Source organism: Vanessa atalanta, chromosome 21 (genome assembly GCF_905147765.1).
Source record: "Vanessa atalanta chromosome 21, ilVanAtal1.2, whole genome shotgun sequence".
NCBI classification, from domain to species: domain Eukaryota; kingdom Metazoa; phylum Arthropoda; class Insecta; order Lepidoptera; family Nymphalidae; genus Vanessa; species Vanessa atalanta.
Genome location: NC_061891.1, coordinates 635,597 through 653,624, shown reverse-complemented (window position 1 = coordinate 653,624; position 18,028 = coordinate 635,597). Strand labels below are relative to the sequence as shown.

Genomic DNA, 18,028 nt, shown 5'->3' with positions numbered 1-18,028 from the left:
TTATTGTTATTTGAATAACTAACTTAAAATGTAAAGGAGAAATCAAAGATATTTTCAATAGAACAACACTATTTTATAAACCTTAAATCAAGATTATTTACATATCACAATTATGTGGCCACCTTGGAAATGGAAGAGTATCTTTTATATTAGGAACATTACATAAGACTTGTAATATTCTCTCCAAACCAAGACCAAAACCTCCAGTAGGTATGTTCCCAAATTTTCTCAATTCTAAGTACCATTTTAGGGCATCTGATGGTAACTTTTTTTCAAGCTTTGTGTAGTCATCCTCTCTGAGACTTCCTCCAACAATTTCCCCTGTGAGTGGTGCAAGAAGATCTAATGCATCAACCTGAAATATTTCACAGTGTAATTAAATATATACTTCTAACTAAGTATGATATGAAACATATCTGTTCAATGCTAGAATAAGAATCAAACAATAATAATTATTAAATTATTAGTAAGTGTAAAAAATGTATAAAATATATTTATTCAGACCATCACCTTAGTACCATCCAATGGAGATTCTTTCATGTAAAATGATTTTAAGTTTTTGGGCCACTGTACAATGAAAACAGGAGCTTGACAGTAATCTACTAAAGTCAACTCCTGCTCTTTATTTATACCTTCATCTGAAACATCTAAACCTTTAGCAGCCAAAATATTTCTTGCTTCATCATAAGTCAATGTTAAAAATTGCTTATTTAACCAGCTTGGCGCTTTATTATTTTTATCTATTAGGTATAAATCAGCATCATTAGTATTCCTGGTCACAACAAACAAATATTTCAAAAAATGTTCTATAAAAGATTGTAGTTTTTCTATACTATCACAAAATGCAATTTCTGCTTCTAGCATGTAAAATTCGGATAAATGCAATCGTGATCTGGAATTCTCTGCACGGAATGTGGGTCCCAGTGTGTAAACATCACCCATTCCTCTGCATATGGCTTCTAAATGTAGTTGACCAGATACTGTTAAAAAAGTTTTGGCACCAAAGTAAACTGAATCTCTATTTCTTCCCTCTTGCATCATAGCTTTCATGGTTTCTTCATTTTCAGGTTGTACTTTAAAAACTTCACCGGCACCTTCACAATCATTGGAGGTCAATATTGGAGTATGGATGTTCAGAAAATTGTTTTTTGAAAAATAGTCATGTATATGTTTTGTGACAGCATGACGTACCCTCAAGACTGCTGCCATATAATTTGTGCGTGATCGTAAGTGAAGATATTGCCTAATATATTCTGGTGGATGTATAGTGCGGGGATTAAATGGGTATCCATCCAAAACTACACATTTACCAAGAACAGTAACATTTTCCGCTAGTAGTTCTAATTGTCCTCTAGGACTTTTGGATAATTTTCCAGTTATATGAACAGAGCTACCGTATGTTAAAGTATCATCAATATCAAGATTTTTTGGAATAATAATCTGTAACTTTTGTGCGCAAGACCCATCGTTTACATCCGCAAAAATAAATTCTTTTTGTATACGAAGACTTTTTACCCATCCCTGCAAATAAAGAGGGATGTGTTTTTGAAATTGTATATTATATAAAAGTTTATATCTAAACAAAATATTAAATAACCTTAACTTCAGTTAGTTCCCCGATTTTTGGTTTGTCTAAGACAGAGGCAATAATACTATACTTTTTTGGTACTAAGCCAATTTTAAAATAGGAACTTAAATTAACGCACACTTTCTTAAATAACATTTTTCTTATTTTTTAATAAACTTGTAAAGAATTACTTTTCTTATACTTATAAACCATTCTTAATTTGTCCTAGGATATAAGATATGACAAATGACAATTATGACAATCTGATAAGTTTATTTTGTTTATATCACGTCTCTTGTAAAAGGTAAGAGTATTGCATCGAACAGCCATATTTTCAGTATTTTAGACGCATTTCTAACACGTAGACCTAATTAAAAAGTTGCTTTGATTTTACAATTGATTTAACCTACCATTCATTTAAAATTGAATAGTACGATAACTGTTTTTTTTTTCTATAATGCTATTACTATGTTGGTAATAGCTGTAACAAAGGTTTGTAATTCCACTCTAAAATAAATAGACCCTTTTTAAATATTATTATTGGGTTTGTGTTTCTGCAGAGTTGAATGTGGAAGTAGCCATCTTCCCCGATTTATGTAGTTGAAACTGTATTTATCTCACTGTGTAATCGTGATCTTAAAATTGTCTGTTTTAAAATGATCATTAATTTTAATATTTATCTTATATATTCAAGATACACATGTTCTTTAATCTTCTAACAACTCGCTATCTATACGTAGGACATAGACTACAATTCAATATTTTAGATTTGTAGATTAGTGTTAGTAGCGTAATGAAGTAAATATAATTGTAAAAAAATAATTAAATAAATCTAGTGTAAATTCCCGAAAAATGACTTCAGACCGAAGGAACCAGAACGTGCACGACGCACTAATAAGCTAAACTGCTAATTTTACCCTATATTGTTTATTTATTTGTGGGGTTAAAAGGGGAGAAAAATAATAGAAATTATGTATTTTTATAACAGAATAAACAAAAAAACTTAATCAGTATTTTTTTGAATTAATCATGCAAAGATTATGATTCTGACGACATTATATATGTAAAGCATCCGCAAATTATTAAATCCCTCATGAAAGATCCCACTGGATAAATTCTTTCTAAGAATTCTAGAGGCTGAGGGTATTACATAACCCGTGTTACAATATTATGTTATTATATATATATAGGTATTAGCAGATCGGCAACTCTTCTATCTTGGACAGGGAAGAATGACAAGACATATAAAAAATAAAGAAAGTAGAAGTAGGAGGCGGTGGCCTATTCTTTCAGTTGTCGAAACTTGTAGTAAGCTAATATGTAGCAATATAAAAAAGAGAATAGATATTAGAAGAAATGAAGGTGTACCCAAGAATCATAATGATTACGTAGTAGTCTTGTATCTTACACTTACATTTAACTTTACTTTGATCGATACTTCATTATTAATATTTAGTAACTTAATATATAGTAACTTTTGGCCTAGCTTTTAAGGGCTAACTCAGGTTATTTTGACTTGCTTCTTGTTAATTTTTGATTAAAAACTTTAGGTACTAGGATTAAAAACAGAAAAAGACTGAAAAACCGAAAAGATTTGAAAATTAAAATTGGATTAAAGGAAAATTAAGGGAAAATTATTTTAAGGATTACTGCAATTATTAATCTTTTTTTGTTTTAAATTCATTCCTTTTCATGATTTGTTGCGTATGAATTGCTTTATTATTTTGTTAAGCAATATACGTTAAAAATTGTATTAAGATAAGATATATTTTGGCGATAATTATTAATTTTTATTTATTTCTTACAAATATTTTTTTTAATTAAGTAATCGTTTGTTTTTTCTTTTTGCTTCTATTACTTACTACTAATTTATTTATTATTTTTATCCAAATATGTAATTTATTATTTATGCCTATGTTCTGAGCGTACAATAGTACAGCTCAATTAACCAACCAACCAACAAAAAATCAACCAACAGATATAATTCTTAAAGGACGTAGTGAAAATAAAAATAGGAGGATTTTTTTATTATTTTTGTATATTTTTCAATCATTCTGAACATTAAATCGATGCCGAGGAAACAATTCTTGCGTTGGTTCTGCAGTCAGAAAGTTAAGCAATATTCATGCATTAATTCACATTAAACAACTTAGATAAGTCCTAAATAACAAAATATTGTTTTAGTGTTTATGGTTAATGATTATAATATATAATTTTGAATTTCTCTTATCATCTACATTCTACATCTAGTCTATGTTGTTTATGGTACGAGTACGTGTGTCAATTTAGTAAATTGTAATGTCATTAAAGTAAATCATGTTCACAGTTTTTATCGTACAGTGAAATTATCACAGAACTTAATAATTTAATTATTATTGCGATTCTGTTAATCAAAGCTTTATTCTAAAATGTAAGTATGTAACTATAGTTTTTACAAGTTGCAGATTTTAAATTAAATAATAATATTGAATTATCTTCACTCGTACCTGTAACTAAAAACCATTGCTTAATTGTCCTCACAAACGAGTTTTTTTTACGTCACGTTGAATATTTTAAAATTTCAATTTCATTAATTCATATTTGAAAGTTTATTCAATCTTTTGATAGTGTAGGATTTATGACAAATTTTACGGTTTTGTTAAATAAAACTATACTTTCACGTGTTTGCTTTCGTTTATAGGGTTTCACTTTTTATGATACGCAGTTTTGTAATGTTTTTAAGACACGATGCACAGACATTTTGTAGATGAAGTGATTTTTCGATCTGCTTAACATTGTGTGTACAGATCATATCTACTGATATGGTTTTTATCACTAAGTGAAATGGTTGCGAAAATGCTGACATAACTATATATAACTGTAGAAAAGGAAAAATAGATCCAACGTTATACAATATATTAATCTAATAAAACACTTGGGTATTATTTGAAATGAGTAAAAATAATTTTCTGTTTAATAAAGTTTCAAAGTAATATTTGGCACAAAATTTCTTGCTCTCACTGTTACAGTTTCTAAAAAAGAAAGTGTACTTCATACTTTCCATGACCCACTTTAAGATGAAATATTAAGCAAACATCATCACAGTTTTCTTGATGAATATTGATATTGTTGAAAGTGCCCTTACTATTATTTAATATGAGTCCAATAACTAAGTCTGTAGTAATACATTGTAACAACAATGTTATTACAATTTTCATGAAGCATTTAACTGTATAATATTTTGTTTGTGTTTGAAAATTACTATACCTTAAAAACTTTTTATGTATCTGTATAACATTAAAGTTACCCAGCTACAGAAATAGTATCTATGTATAAAGTATGTGGGAAAAATATTAATAATGAGGAAGTTAATATACATTGTAATATTAATAATTTAATTGTTTATTTAGACTTTAGACTCACAATACTAATGTGTTAATAGATAATGAAAAAAATAAACTAAGTATGTATACATATAATTGTCTGTTTGTTACAAATTCTTCTATACAATAGTTGAATAACTTAAAAAATATTTTGTCTTAGTTAATTACTATTGAACAGGTAAATAAGCAATATTTGTAAGCACATTATTTCACAAAGGTTTCATTATATTTTAAATTTTTTATTAATATGAAATATTAATAAACTACGTTGCCACGTTATTTTGCCTTTTAAAGGAGGCTTTAGTTAGTTTTGTTAGCATTTGTCTATTTTTCATAGTGAGTATAACTGTTTTGCAGAACAATTACTCAAAATTATTTTTCACAGAACTATAGAAATTCTTCTATCTTCTACCCTTTGCTAATTGTTTTAATTTCTTCATTCCATTTCCAAACATCATTATGGTTCAGTAAATATAATATTTGTTCAAATGCACATAGACACCACCATATCTATATTCTTCCTAAAATACTTGTTTAATATATAATTATAATACAAGAGTTACAATGAAGACAATGCATGTTAGACCGTGGTTATCAAATTGACAGCCAAAAATGTACATTCCACTTTGACCTATATTCATGAACCTTAGTTTTCTCAGACACATGTTTGCATGAGCTTATTCAGATTGAGTTCACATGATAAAATAATAAAAAAAACTATCATTGTGAAAGGTGCTATATTAAATGATTTGTCACAGTTTAAAAATGTAAATGCCAGTGGCAATGAAAACAATCATGATGTAAAGAATAATTACTCCATTGGTTAACCATAAAAAGTCGTTTAACGGTTCTCACGAGATGCGAATATGTACTGTTGTTATATTTTTGTATTCTATCACAAGATTTAAATGGCGGAAATAAGAATATTATAGTAATATTTGTATACTACCTATTATTCTATATACTATTGCTTTTATATTTCACTTATACATACTGTCATTGAAATGATGACCGAATTACATTAACCTACTAATTAAAACTCATTTACGCGTGATACCACGTAAAGTAGATTTGTGGGATACTAAAAACAGCGGTATCCTCGCGGTCGTATGGAAGCGCTTCGGGATCGCATACGCACGCTTCCGTAAAAACAAACTTCCTAATGTAATGTCTAATTAATTGTTCATGTACGGAAATTAAGATATTAGTTATTTCCTATTTTTAATAATAGCTAATAGTTGGGTGCGTGTACTTAATGTTAAACGATATTTAAAAAATAGGGATAAATTTTTAACATAGGTGTATTATTTAGTATATGTTATCCCATATAATGAAGTAAGCCTTAAAATGAACATTGTATTGTATCATTCAGATACGAAGAAGGATAGGATATGTCTTAAACAACGATCGAAATCCCAAATAATTCCAAAAACATATAGTTGTCATTAGTGATTTTTATAGTACTTATATAATAAGAATAACAAATGTATTATGTTACATTCAAATTATGAAAACCAGTGAAATTATATCTGGTGTGATTTTTCTAGAAAATGGCTGACACAAATCCACAAGCCGGCGATACGGGCCCGCCGAAGGGCATTCCTGCTCTAAAGGCACACGTCATAGCGAACAAAGTTGACGTAGCGCTTTGGGGGATACGTCTCCTCACAGTTCTTTTCACTATTGGCTATGTCATACCTATATTTAACAAGTGAGTATTATTATTGTTTTCTACAAGCGTTTATTGATAGAATCGTTTTTTACCGATGAGCGATTCACGAGTTTAATGATGTATTATGTGGTATTATAATTGTAGTTAATTTCCATATGATTTAATCGTTTATATGGAGATTATCTATGTGAGTAAAAACTTTTAATTGAATATAAAATAAAGGATGAATCTGTGGAATATTATTGTATTAATATTTACCGAAAGCTAATTTTATGGCAAAAAAAAAACGACAAAAACTACAGGAATTACTCGAATACTACTGCCGGATTTGCTACAAAAACATTTTAAGGAATAAGTCAGTTATATACAAAAGTCGCTTAGATATTCAGATGTTTTTATTCTACATTTAGATATCTTTTCCCTCTATAGTGGGGAACTCAAGGATTATCATTTTACACGTATGAAGCCGCGACCACTGATTGTTTATATTTGTGTGATTTTTCTCTCATCTAGCCCCATGTCAGCGTTCTTTAAAGCTTTGCTAGCGAACGCCGCGACGTCCGCGCTGCGGCTACACCAGCGCATCCCGGCGCGGGAGATCGCTCTGTCGCGGGAGTTCATCAACCGTTTCTTCCTAGAGGACAGCGCCCACTACCTCTTCTACTCGCTCATATTCATGAATGTGGCTCCTAATTTATGTATCCTTTTTTATTGTGGTCACAAGGGTCATTGACCCGGTGAAGCTTTCTACAGATTGTGAGAATCTAACTTGCCGAGCAGGATGCTTTAGTACACACAGGTTGCTCTTCTACACTTTCGATTAATTATTATGGACGTAATAATGCCCATAAAATTCCATAAATGATATGATCTGAACAATGAGTTATTTTGTATATGCATGTGGGAAAAGGTTGAGAATCATATTTTCTTTGTCATTCAGTTTACAATGTTTTTTTTTGAGATGATTACGGTATTTTTGTTGCCTATTGTGCGGTTTCGGACAAAAATTATAAAGAGATTTTGTAAAAAAAGGCTAAAATACATCTACATTTACAAGTTTTTATCTTTAGGCATCTGGGATTTTATTTTAAGTAGGGATATTTAAAAAAAACAATTAAATATTATCGTCTTATGACATCTGTGTCATAATTTATTTAAAAAGTACTACGATACTTGTAATATACATGTTTAAATAATAAGCGAACCAAAATAAATACATCATCTTCATTAAAGTTTATATTTATCGTCGCGAATGCCGGATTTTTTGTCAAAAATGTCTCGCTCATAAGTCTCATAACCTTTCACGTCTGTAATTTTCGCATTGATATTAATACCCTATAAGAAAAGTTGGTACGTGCAAGAGACCTATCACCTATCAAAAAATATATAATGTAAAATGTCTGTCTGTATAAAAGTGTGGTGACATTTTTACATAAAGGGAAAAGTCCTGAAAAAAACCCAGAACAATTTAATATTACTTAACTTGCTTATCACGTTAACAAAAATATATAAATAAATGTAACCTTACCATTTCTTGTATAAAACCTTGTTTAATGTTAAGGTTATACATATGTTGAGGTGTCAAGGCTAACGAGTATTAACAGCACATAATTATCTGTTCCAAGTGGACGTTATGTATATCGTTAAGTTATAATTTTATTAAGTCCATCAAGACAATAAAATTCTGTTTAAAATTAAAATTTAAAAAAATATCACCATTACGGGGCGCCCGGCAAATTTGAAACATCACGATTCATTGTTATTTAAATAATAATATATATTTTGAAGTGTTCAATTGCTAGATATAACTCGTACACTCAAAAAAACGCAACTATGATTTAACTCAAAGCCTAAGGTCCGTCCTGAAACTAAAAATTTTAAATCGTATTTTGTTTACCAGAAAAATCTTAATATAAAATCCATGCATGAGCATGAGAGTATTAAACTTCTATTAAAAATTTGGACAAATAAAAAAAAAAAGTTGACTGTTCTTGGATGGTGTAGAATGCAGCCCGTGGTGGCGTTGCGATTGCAATGTAAATTAAATTTTGATGCGGCCCGGAAGAAGTCAGCCGGGCAGCTAGTTTCATAGTAATTTTTGTATTATTAGTTTTTTTTTTTTATTTGAGCTAATGAAACTTTCTCAGTCTGTGAAGCCTAATGATATTAAAATTTTATCGATAAAAATAATATTTTCTTAGCCCTGTACTCAGTAATTTTGACGCCAATATTTTTGTTTGCTCTACTACACGCGGCGTCCTACTCACTCACAATCCTTGACGTAAGTATTTATTATTCATAAACTCCGGTCTATCATTAACTCATTATGTGACTGTTATTTTTTTCTCATTAAATATTCTACAGTTAAATTGTTAGCAATGTAAACAGGTTCAAATAATTTTATGAAATAAAATAATACTTTTAATTTGAGGAAGTCATTGACATCAACAATAAAATATAATAAATATATTAATTATAAATAACTAAAAGACATCTACGTCAGTCACTTATATTTCTAAAGGACTATTATCACTTAAATAATAAATAATACTTCATTTGGTTGAATTTCGATGTTGTATTTTATTTTGTCACTTCGGCAATGGCACCCGTACCGTTGGTCCCGCAGACGCTCGGGCAGAACTCGATGTGGGTGGCGCGGCTGCTCATCTCGCTGGTGGAGTTCCAGTCGCGGAACATCCTGCGCGTGGCGGCGCTGGCCGAGATCGTGCTGTTCCCGCTCGTCGTCACCATGGCGCTCGTGTGAGTACCCTCCTCCTCTCCTCTTGCTAATCTCGCAGTAACTTATGAGTACTTTATGGTATTGATTATTATTGTTGTCAAAGGTGCTAGGAAAAATTGAGGTAGCCCGTAGTTGTACAACTTTTGGGCAAACACCTCGTTTTGTCTTCGGGAGAAAGCTTGAGCTTATTTCAGCATTTTCTCGCGCGACTTGTTGGATAAATGAGGTGAATTCGTTCAACACACAGATTTGCTTATATTTTCCATTAGCGCTGAGCGCGCGATGCTTAGCTTGGATTTCCGACGGCAGAACACGCGATCAGACATTGGTTACGTGTACTAATAATTATTTATAAACTAACAGTTTTGTCTATAGAGAAGAAATTAACTGCGCAATTTGTTGCTTTACTTAAGTAGTTGGTATATTTACTTAATAGTAAGTTGCTTAGAAAATAAACAAATCTTAGTACATATTTACATATCCCATGCAACTTACCAATAGTTCTGTTATATTACGCCCTGCAAACAGTTCTATATTATTATCAGGACCAGACCGCTGAGCCGAATTTGATGAAATCTGGTATGAAGTAAGCTTGAATCCCAAAGAATGCTTTATGCCTAACACCTGCCGTTAAGCCTTAAACGCGAGCGAAGCCGCGCGCGACAATTAGTATCTCCATATAATATAATACATCACTATACTTAGCTATATAAATCCACTTAAACTTTACTTTCAAGGTTTTGATCACAACTGCGGTCGAAATTCAAAACGTAATTTTTCTGGGCTATAATGAATACCACGGATTATTTTTGGTCTCGTCCAAGGGTGTCGTAACAATCCGAGGCCTAAGTTGGTTGTTATCCTTGTCCTCCTTGATGATTTGCAATCGGCTACAATATAACTAATGGTTGCAATGTAAGTCTAGAAGAGCTTGGTGACTTGGTGTAAAGACACCATACTGCTTGCTTTTAGTATATTTGACCTTTTTAATAAAACATTCATTGTGTAGCACGCGAAGTCATTTTTATCAGTATAAGCATTTTTTTGTTAGAGTAAAATCTCTTAATATCATTGCTCCATACCTAAGTCAAAGAACTCGACATCTTTTATTAATGGAATAGTCTTTCGTATTCGTTTTAAAAAATGGTCGTTCCACAAGGATCAATTTTAGGTCCTTTTCTATTATTGATATACATAAATGATCTAACTTTGTTATGTTACTTGTGAAATCTATTATTTACGGATAATACTCAGCTGAAAATAACCATAATAATAATGTTTCTATCGGTTTACAAATGTTACATATGTATGTCAAAGAGACCCAGTACCTTTAAAGTCTCCTCGTTTCTTTCTTATTCTGTATCTTAGGGGCCAGGGACTACCCAATCAGTTTGACTGACACATTTGTAAGACTTATTTGTTAAAATTTCGGGTTTAAATTTTATGTTTAAATAAGTTAAGAGAAAATTATTACTTTTTAAAGCCACAAATTACCGAATTTTAAAGTACAAAGGGAAACGCTTTTTATGACGATGGAAATTATTGATATAGAATTGGTTTATGAGAAACAAAAAGAACTAAATGTGTTGTTGTTACTTTACCTAATGAAAAACAACTATACGTTCAACTAATGTTGGACAATCGTGATCTCACTGTAAACGATAGTTTTACTAGTGTTAAGTTTTTTACGAATGATTTAACATCAATGGAATGCTCGCCCATTTCATAATGTCGCTCGTCGCTAACCCTTGGGCGTGTCGGTCCCCAGCGGGTACTGCGGGCTGATGACGCCGTTCGTGTACTACTACTTCGTGACGTGGCGCTACGCGTCGCGCCGCAACCCCTACACGCGCAACACCTTCCGCGAGCTGCGCGTGCTCGCCGAGCGCACGGCCGAGCGGCCCGCGCTGCCCGCGCCGCTGCGCTCCGCCCTCGTCGCCGCCGTGCAGCTCGTGTGCCGCATGGCGCCGCCCGTCGACCAAGTGCAGCAGTGAGTGCGTCTCCCTCTAACGCTTCTCATCTGAAAGCTTAGTTCTATTGAGCAAACATTGTAAACTATTATAAATATATATTTTAGAAAAAAAAAGTTTAAAAGTTATCATATCTTTTTTTCAGATAACGCTCGGATCGATACTTGTGCGTGATGCGATCGTCGACTACATCACTGAGTCCAGTTGCATATGAGGGTCTTTTAAGACTGCAAAATAACATTTTAAGTTTTCGCTTCTCACAGATTTACTGCGAACAATTTCTACTATAGTTATAACTAAGAGAGCTGTCTAAGGCCGTGGATATGACATGCAATAATATTAAATGGTACAATGAATGTCTACACAAATGAAAAGTATATTATAAGTACACAATGTATTTTTGCATTTTCACATGTCTTGGTTGTTAATAAGTATTGTAAATGGGAAAAGTATGGTATTATGTTAAGTTAATTTTATTTAATACTGAGAAGTGAACAAGTTTGGTCCAATTTAAGTTAGAAATTAGATAAAATATAATGTATTGAAAAATATATCGACGAATATATTTTATAAAATATTTGTCTTTACTTGTATTTATTTAATCATATAAATCTTCGCATGTATTGAGTCCGTTAACTGAAGAGCTCGGCGATCATTCCATTTATAAGCTGGGAATTCTGAATTCCTCGATTTTAAAACTGACAACATTTTTACGATGACCTTCAACTTGTTGCCGTTACATTATTGTATTATATATCAATTGCACATGGTTTGGGATGTATGTAGCCTGGATTTTTAAATAAAATGTTAGTAAGAATTTTTTATTTTATTTTCCAACCCGTTTAACCTTGTCAGAATCATCTACTTATAAATATTTGTTATTAAAGTATAGAATTTAAACTATGGTATTCTTGAGTAACTTAAAAAAGTAATGTATTTATTGTTTATTAATTATTTTTTACCAATTTGGTCTATAATCACTGAATTTCTGAAATTCTCATTTTTATACACTCAAGGCTTATAATTCAATGTTAATAATGCTTACGTAAAATAAATATGTTCTTAATATAAAAAAAAATCTTGAAATATAAATTATTCTTACAAATCGATTCAAATATTAGCTCGAAGTTTGAAGTATATTAGAATATTATTATTTAGCTATCAGGAGTGTGGGGTGTGAGAGGTACGGAAAAGCAATGTTGCAGAACCATCGATAGTTTGACTATCGATACTATCATCTTGTATTGATATACAACACTATGGAGAAGTATCTTAAATCTTTGTTTTATAAGTGTCTCGAAATGCTGCGAGGTGACTTTGTAATCGATCGAGTAAAACAGAATTAGAGCAAAATAGCTACCTACTTTATATAATTCTGTTAATAAAATTACATTATAAAACCCAAAAAATCAACGTCAAGGTAGTAGGTAAATACCATCTAGCTAATATAATTCAATAATAATGAAATTCAAAATCCACTTTGCGTCGGTTTCTTTATTATTGTTCTAACAGACGGAAAAAATTAATATATAAAGAAAAAAAAAACATGAAATCAAAGTCAAAAATCTTTATTCAATATAGAAGTGTTTGCACTTGCTTATTGATTGTCAAAAATCTACCACCGGTTCGGAATTTAGCACCTCGGACCTGAGAAGAACCGGCGAAAGAAACTCAGTGGGATATATTTTTTTCATTTTTTTTAACCATTTTCCATGTAGGTACAATGATAAGTATATTTTAGTTGTTTGAAACAGCCTGGAGGCGATCATTTCATTCCCAAGGTTTGCAGTCAACTAAAAAGTCATTAGTGTTGTAATATCCTTTAGCACACAAACGCTCTTTAACGACTCTTTTGAATTTTATAATTGAATAATTTTGAACGTTTTCTGGGATCCTGTTGTAAAAACGTATACATTGCCCCAAAAAAGAGTTACTAACCCTGTGTAATCGGGTACTTGGAGTAACAAGTTTATTCTTGTTCCTAGTGTTAACAGAATGTACGTCACAATTTCTGGGAAAATCATTTATGTTTTTGCGTACATACATAACATTATCAAAAACAAATTGAGAAGCGACAGTCATTATTTTAATTTCTTTAAATTTACCTCTTAACGAATCTTTTGGGACCAGGTTATAAATTGCACGAATAGCCCTCTTCTGCAGTACAAAAATAGTATTAATGTCAGCTACATTACCCCAGAGTAGGATGCCATACGACATTATACTATGGAAATAACTGAAGTACACAAGGCGTGCCGTATCCACATCAGTCAAAAGTCTAATTTTTTTTACCGCATAGGCTGCAGAGCTAAGTCTATTCGCCAATTTATTTATATGGGGGCCCCATTGGAGCTTAGAGTCTATTGTCATACCAAGGAACTCTGTAGATTCTAAAACATCTAATGCTTCCCCGTTTAAACGTACACTCATACATGTGCTTGTGAGGCGAACTTTTAATGTTGTATTAATGGTAACTGGTAAACCTTTGAGATATGAAACTTAGACTGCTGTATTAATGGGGGTAATTGAATATACATGTGCCAAAATTTCATCCAAAACATTGTATTCATTCACCGCCGAACACGAGATGAACTATAAACAATAAATAATATTAGTCTGGGGTAAATGTGTGAATTTTCTTGTGTTAACTCGCAACCTTCGGTTAAGATGTTAAACAATATGAAGTCATAAGTGATGTTTTTTAAGAGAAGGATTACAAAGGTTATCTCAGTATAATTAAAGTTTACAATTATTATACTGATAAATGTTTTACAACCATTGTATATTTATGATTTTTGAATCATAATGGTTTTAAATGTGGGTTATTTAGTTGTGAAAATTAATGTAATTTTTTTATGGAAAAGCCGAATATTCGAGCGCCAAATAGCATTATACTTGGTATTGTTGTTTCAGTTTGAAATGTGAGTCAGCCAGTGTAACTATAAGTACTATAGATGACATAACATATTAGCTCCCAAGGTTGGAGGCGCATTGGCGACGATGTAAAGAATGGTTAATATTTCTTACAGCGCCAATTTCAAATTCAATGGCTGTGATCTTGCTACATGCCCATTTAATTGTCCGCCGAAATTATAAAAAAAAATCAAGACTATCAGACTCAAATGACTCACTTTACATACATAGGTAATGCCATCTCGCACGATAATCCATTTGGTGGACCGAACTATCTTAGACCCTTTGGATCCAGCAGGGTACATTTAGATCTCGGAAAGCAATAACAATAAAGACCTCGTTTTTATTTTAACAAGTTTGGTACATCTCAAGTGGTTTATTAATACTTTTAGACAAAGATTAAGAACCATAATCACATCCGCCTGGAAAGAACATGAGTGTGTGTCGTTACTTTCTTTAATTTATATTTGTTCTTTTTTGTAATATTTAATCTATTCCTTTTTGATCTGTAATCTTTTGAGTTTTGACACCTATTATAATTTATGCTATCAAATTCTGCTTAGACAGCTCAGAAGTTTTAGCACTAGCTTGATGGTATATACACATTAAGCCTTTTTATGCTCTTTACTTAGCCGCGAGCGAAAATGTATAACCAAAAATGATATTGACTATAATAAGACCGTTAATGCAATTTTGAACCAAGTAAATCAAATTTTCTAATCATATAAATATTCTCATATTGATCGTTTACACAATCCGCAAAGCCAGTAATCCTGACAGTAATTTTTTAAGTTTTGACAATTTCAAATTGCAGTAAAATTTGGTTTCTCGTTAAAATGATACACAGGTAATAGTGTTTAATATTTAATGGTTAGCTTAAGACCTAAGCGACGGCGGGCACGGGCTGCGGCAGCGGCGCGGGCGCCACGGGGCGCACGTCCGACGTGGGCTCCAGCGGCACGGGCTCGTCCTTGGGCTCCGTCACCAGGATGTGGTCCGGCTGCGGCTTCTTGGGGCCGTTCTTGCCTTGTTGGTCCCACGGCAACATGATCTTGACCTGAAATTACGACTTGTTTGTTAATTCCCATTTTCAAAAATCAAAGTCTAACTATAATAACTCTATTTGAAATAGCCTTATTGAAAATATCACTAGTGTAATAGAGATGTATCATAATGTATCTAGTTATATAAGATTTTTTCCAGCCTTGTGAACAAGACATTCGTAGATAATGTCCACATATCGAGCTTCACCAAATAAAAATAAAAAACATGGTATATATTCCGTTTCTAATAATTATAGTATCTAGTTATTTAAAAATGAAACATTTTTAAATAAGTTTAAATCAGGACATATTATTTATTCAATACATAAGCATTACACTCAAGTATCTTAAACTAAATAAAAATTCGAATTATTAAATCATTCAAGGCAGTCAATTGCAGTATAGAGTTACCTCTATATAATGAATGTTTAGTTTGCACCGTACAAGAACTTATATAAGACAAATCCTCCAATAAACAAACTATTTACTCTTCCACTACAAATTAGACTAAACACCATGGAATGGTGTGCAATCCCTGATTGTGTGGTTAAATATACTAATTCATTTTAGTCAGTATGTACATAATCAGTTGCAGCCTTACAGATCTATTTTTATCCTTGTACTTATAATCTGCTAACTTAACTTTAAATATATTATGGGGTCCGAGGTTAGCTTAGTATTTACATAAATTAAAACAGAGTTAATTTACCTTAATACCGAGCACTCCTTGTCTGAGAAGTACGTGTCGGGTCGCAGTATTGACATAGTCATTGCAAGGGTCACCAGAGTGGATCATGAGGCCATCTACGAACTTCATGGACTTGGCACGCTGGCCTCTCAATTTTCCAGACACAACTACCTCGCAACCACGGGCTCCAGATTCCATGATGAACCTGAGCACACCGTAGCAAGCACGTCGGACAGCCAAACCTGAAATACAGATAACCATAAGGCTCCGTTATTGAATATTTGCATTAAAATTGGATACAGTAAGATCATAAGTATGTGAAACAGCTATTGTTACTTGTTTTAAATATTACTGAAAATCACAAACTACACTATGAAAAAACTTTTTACAGTATAATAACATATAGCATATACTATGGATTATAAATGCTTGTTTAATTTCTTTTACCTTGATACAAGGTTAAGATATAATCTTTTACCAATGTAATGCAATAAATTTCTGTGTTACCTACAATGTTCACTTAAAAACTAGCTTAATGTAGATATATAGAACTTTAAAAACATATTTGTGACGCACATTCAACAAGATTTACTTCTTATTTAGCTCTGTTGATAAAATAAAATCGTTAACTAACCTCCAATGAGTTTGTATCTGAGAGATTCAGCCTGGGCGATGGCGCACAGTCCTCGCGTGGCAACCTTCTCTGCGTAAAGCTCGACAGACTGTTCGGGAATATTGAACCTCTTCTGTACTACGGAAGTCAACTCGCGAATTCTGCGTCCCTTCTCACCCAACACACTCTGTGTCCTGGTAGCCATGATGATGATTTCTGAGCGGGTCGGCGTAACGCGCACCTCCACGCCGGAGTACCCATCTTCAGCGAGCTCCCGAGTAAGGAACTCATTAAGTTCCGCCTTGAAAACTCCGTCACCGACGAACTGTAAATTATCGATAGGTTATGTTTCGGACACTAATTATATTATTAAAATAAGAGTAACCACTGAGTTAAGAATTAATAACTAAAATTGTAAATGTTCTTCAGAGTATAATTGACAAGTTAACACGTTTTAATCTACAAAGTAAAAACTAAAAACAATACATTTGACAATCATCACTCTCACTTATCCACTAACATCACAATTAACACTTTTAATAATTAACAAATCTTCATTTATATGTTTCCGTAAGGTATTAGAGTGTAATATTAAACATATATTTATGTATTTTAAGTACGTAATTTCAACATACTTTTCGCTTTTTGGAAATGTTGTTCACCGCCATGATTGCAACGGGAGCGGAGAAAACTCAAAAGACAGGAATTGGATAGACAAACGTCAATGTCAATTGTGATGTTAAGAATGCGTTCAGATTTCAGAAGTTTCAAGGAATAAACAAAGGACAATCCACATGTGCTAGTTGATAAAATAATAACTTTACAATGCATAAAATAAATATATTTTGTACTTTTGAAGCACAACTTTATTACACATTACATTTTTGTATTTAGTCATTTAAATTTTTAAATCTTATAAAAAATACTTTTGGCGGTTATAGGTTGACGATTATTGCGATAATAAATTTAAATAAATTTTTTAATTTTATTTTTTATGGTAACGTTATTAGAATTCAGAGATGTTATGGAGGTCCGTAACCGAAACTACGGATATCCGAAATAAAAATCTATCTGAAACAAACAAAAAAAAATATCTTAATGGTAATTGTAATTTTATTTTTGCATAGTGTTTTACTTAAATAAAGTAGCTTAAATTGATTTATAATGATTTTTTTGTGTTTGTAACTTAAAACAAAATAGTAGCCTACAAATAAATGTAAATTGGAACGTTGTAATATATTTTTTGCCTTGCATTTTAATAATTTGCGATTTAAGTTTAAGTTTCGTTATCGAGTTCAAAAATAATATTTTTTTAAGCCATACTTCTTTTATTTTATAATTTTTGGACTATTTATGAAAAAATGGTTAGAGTGAATTTTTACCATACATGCGCACACGGTGGCGCAAAAACTATAAACAGCTAAACCGTTAAATAAGTGTAAAATAGCGTAAAATAGACC

At 31.8% G+C, this 18,028-nt stretch overlaps 3 protein-coding genes across 4 annotated transcripts; 1 reads left to right on the top strand and 2 right to left on the bottom strand.

Annotated features, from left to right (window-relative positions):
* Positions 1 to 57: 57 nt before the first annotated feature.
* Positions 58 to 1,798, bottom strand: LOC125072351 (probable asparagine--tRNA ligase, mitochondrial). 2 transcript variants are annotated; one of them, XM_047682960.1, is made up of 3 exons: positions 1,598 to 1,798; positions 511 to 1,521; positions 58 to 355 (listed from the first exon to the last, which is right to left on the bottom strand). In XM_047682960.1, the coding sequence occupies exons 1-3, from the start codon at positions 1,721 to 1,723 to the stop codon at positions 98 to 100; spliced, it is 1,395 nt and encodes a 464-aa protein (XP_047538916.1). In that variant the 5' UTR covers positions 1,724 to 1,798; the 3' UTR covers positions 58 to 97. The 2 variants fall into 2 exon arrangements, with proteins under 2 accessions (XP_047538916.1, XP_047538917.1); XM_047682961.1 differs by having other exon boundaries at positions 1,604 to 1,798.
* A 2,040-nt stretch (positions 1,799 to 3,838) lies between these two features.
* LOC125072437 (Krueppel homolog 2) lies at positions 3,839 to 12,128 on the top strand. The gene is made up of 7 exons (XM_047683067.1): positions 3,839 to 3,977; positions 6,477 to 6,640; positions 7,115 to 7,299; positions 8,815 to 8,882; positions 9,228 to 9,361; positions 11,110 to 11,331; positions 11,457 to 12,128. The coding sequence occupies exons 2-7, from the start codon at positions 6,480 to 6,482 to the stop codon at positions 11,458 to 11,460; spliced, it is 774 nt and encodes a 257-aa protein (XP_047539023.1). The 5' UTR covers positions 3,839 to 3,977; positions 6,477 to 6,479; the 3' UTR covers positions 11,461 to 12,128.
* Positions 12,129 to 15,080: 2,952 nt separating this feature from the next.
* On the bottom strand, positions 15,081 to 17,335 carry LOC125072414 (40S ribosomal protein S3). Its single transcript, XM_047683042.1, has 4 exons — positions 17,204 to 17,335; positions 16,590 to 16,893; positions 15,977 to 16,197; positions 15,081 to 15,281 (listed from the first exon to the last, which is right to left on the bottom strand). The coding sequence occupies exons 1-4, from the start codon at positions 17,234 to 17,236 to the stop codon at positions 15,108 to 15,110; spliced, it is 732 nt and encodes a 243-aa protein (XP_047538998.1). The 5' UTR covers positions 17,237 to 17,335; the 3' UTR covers positions 15,081 to 15,107.
* Between the last annotated feature and the right edge of the window lie 693 nt (positions 17,336 to 18,028).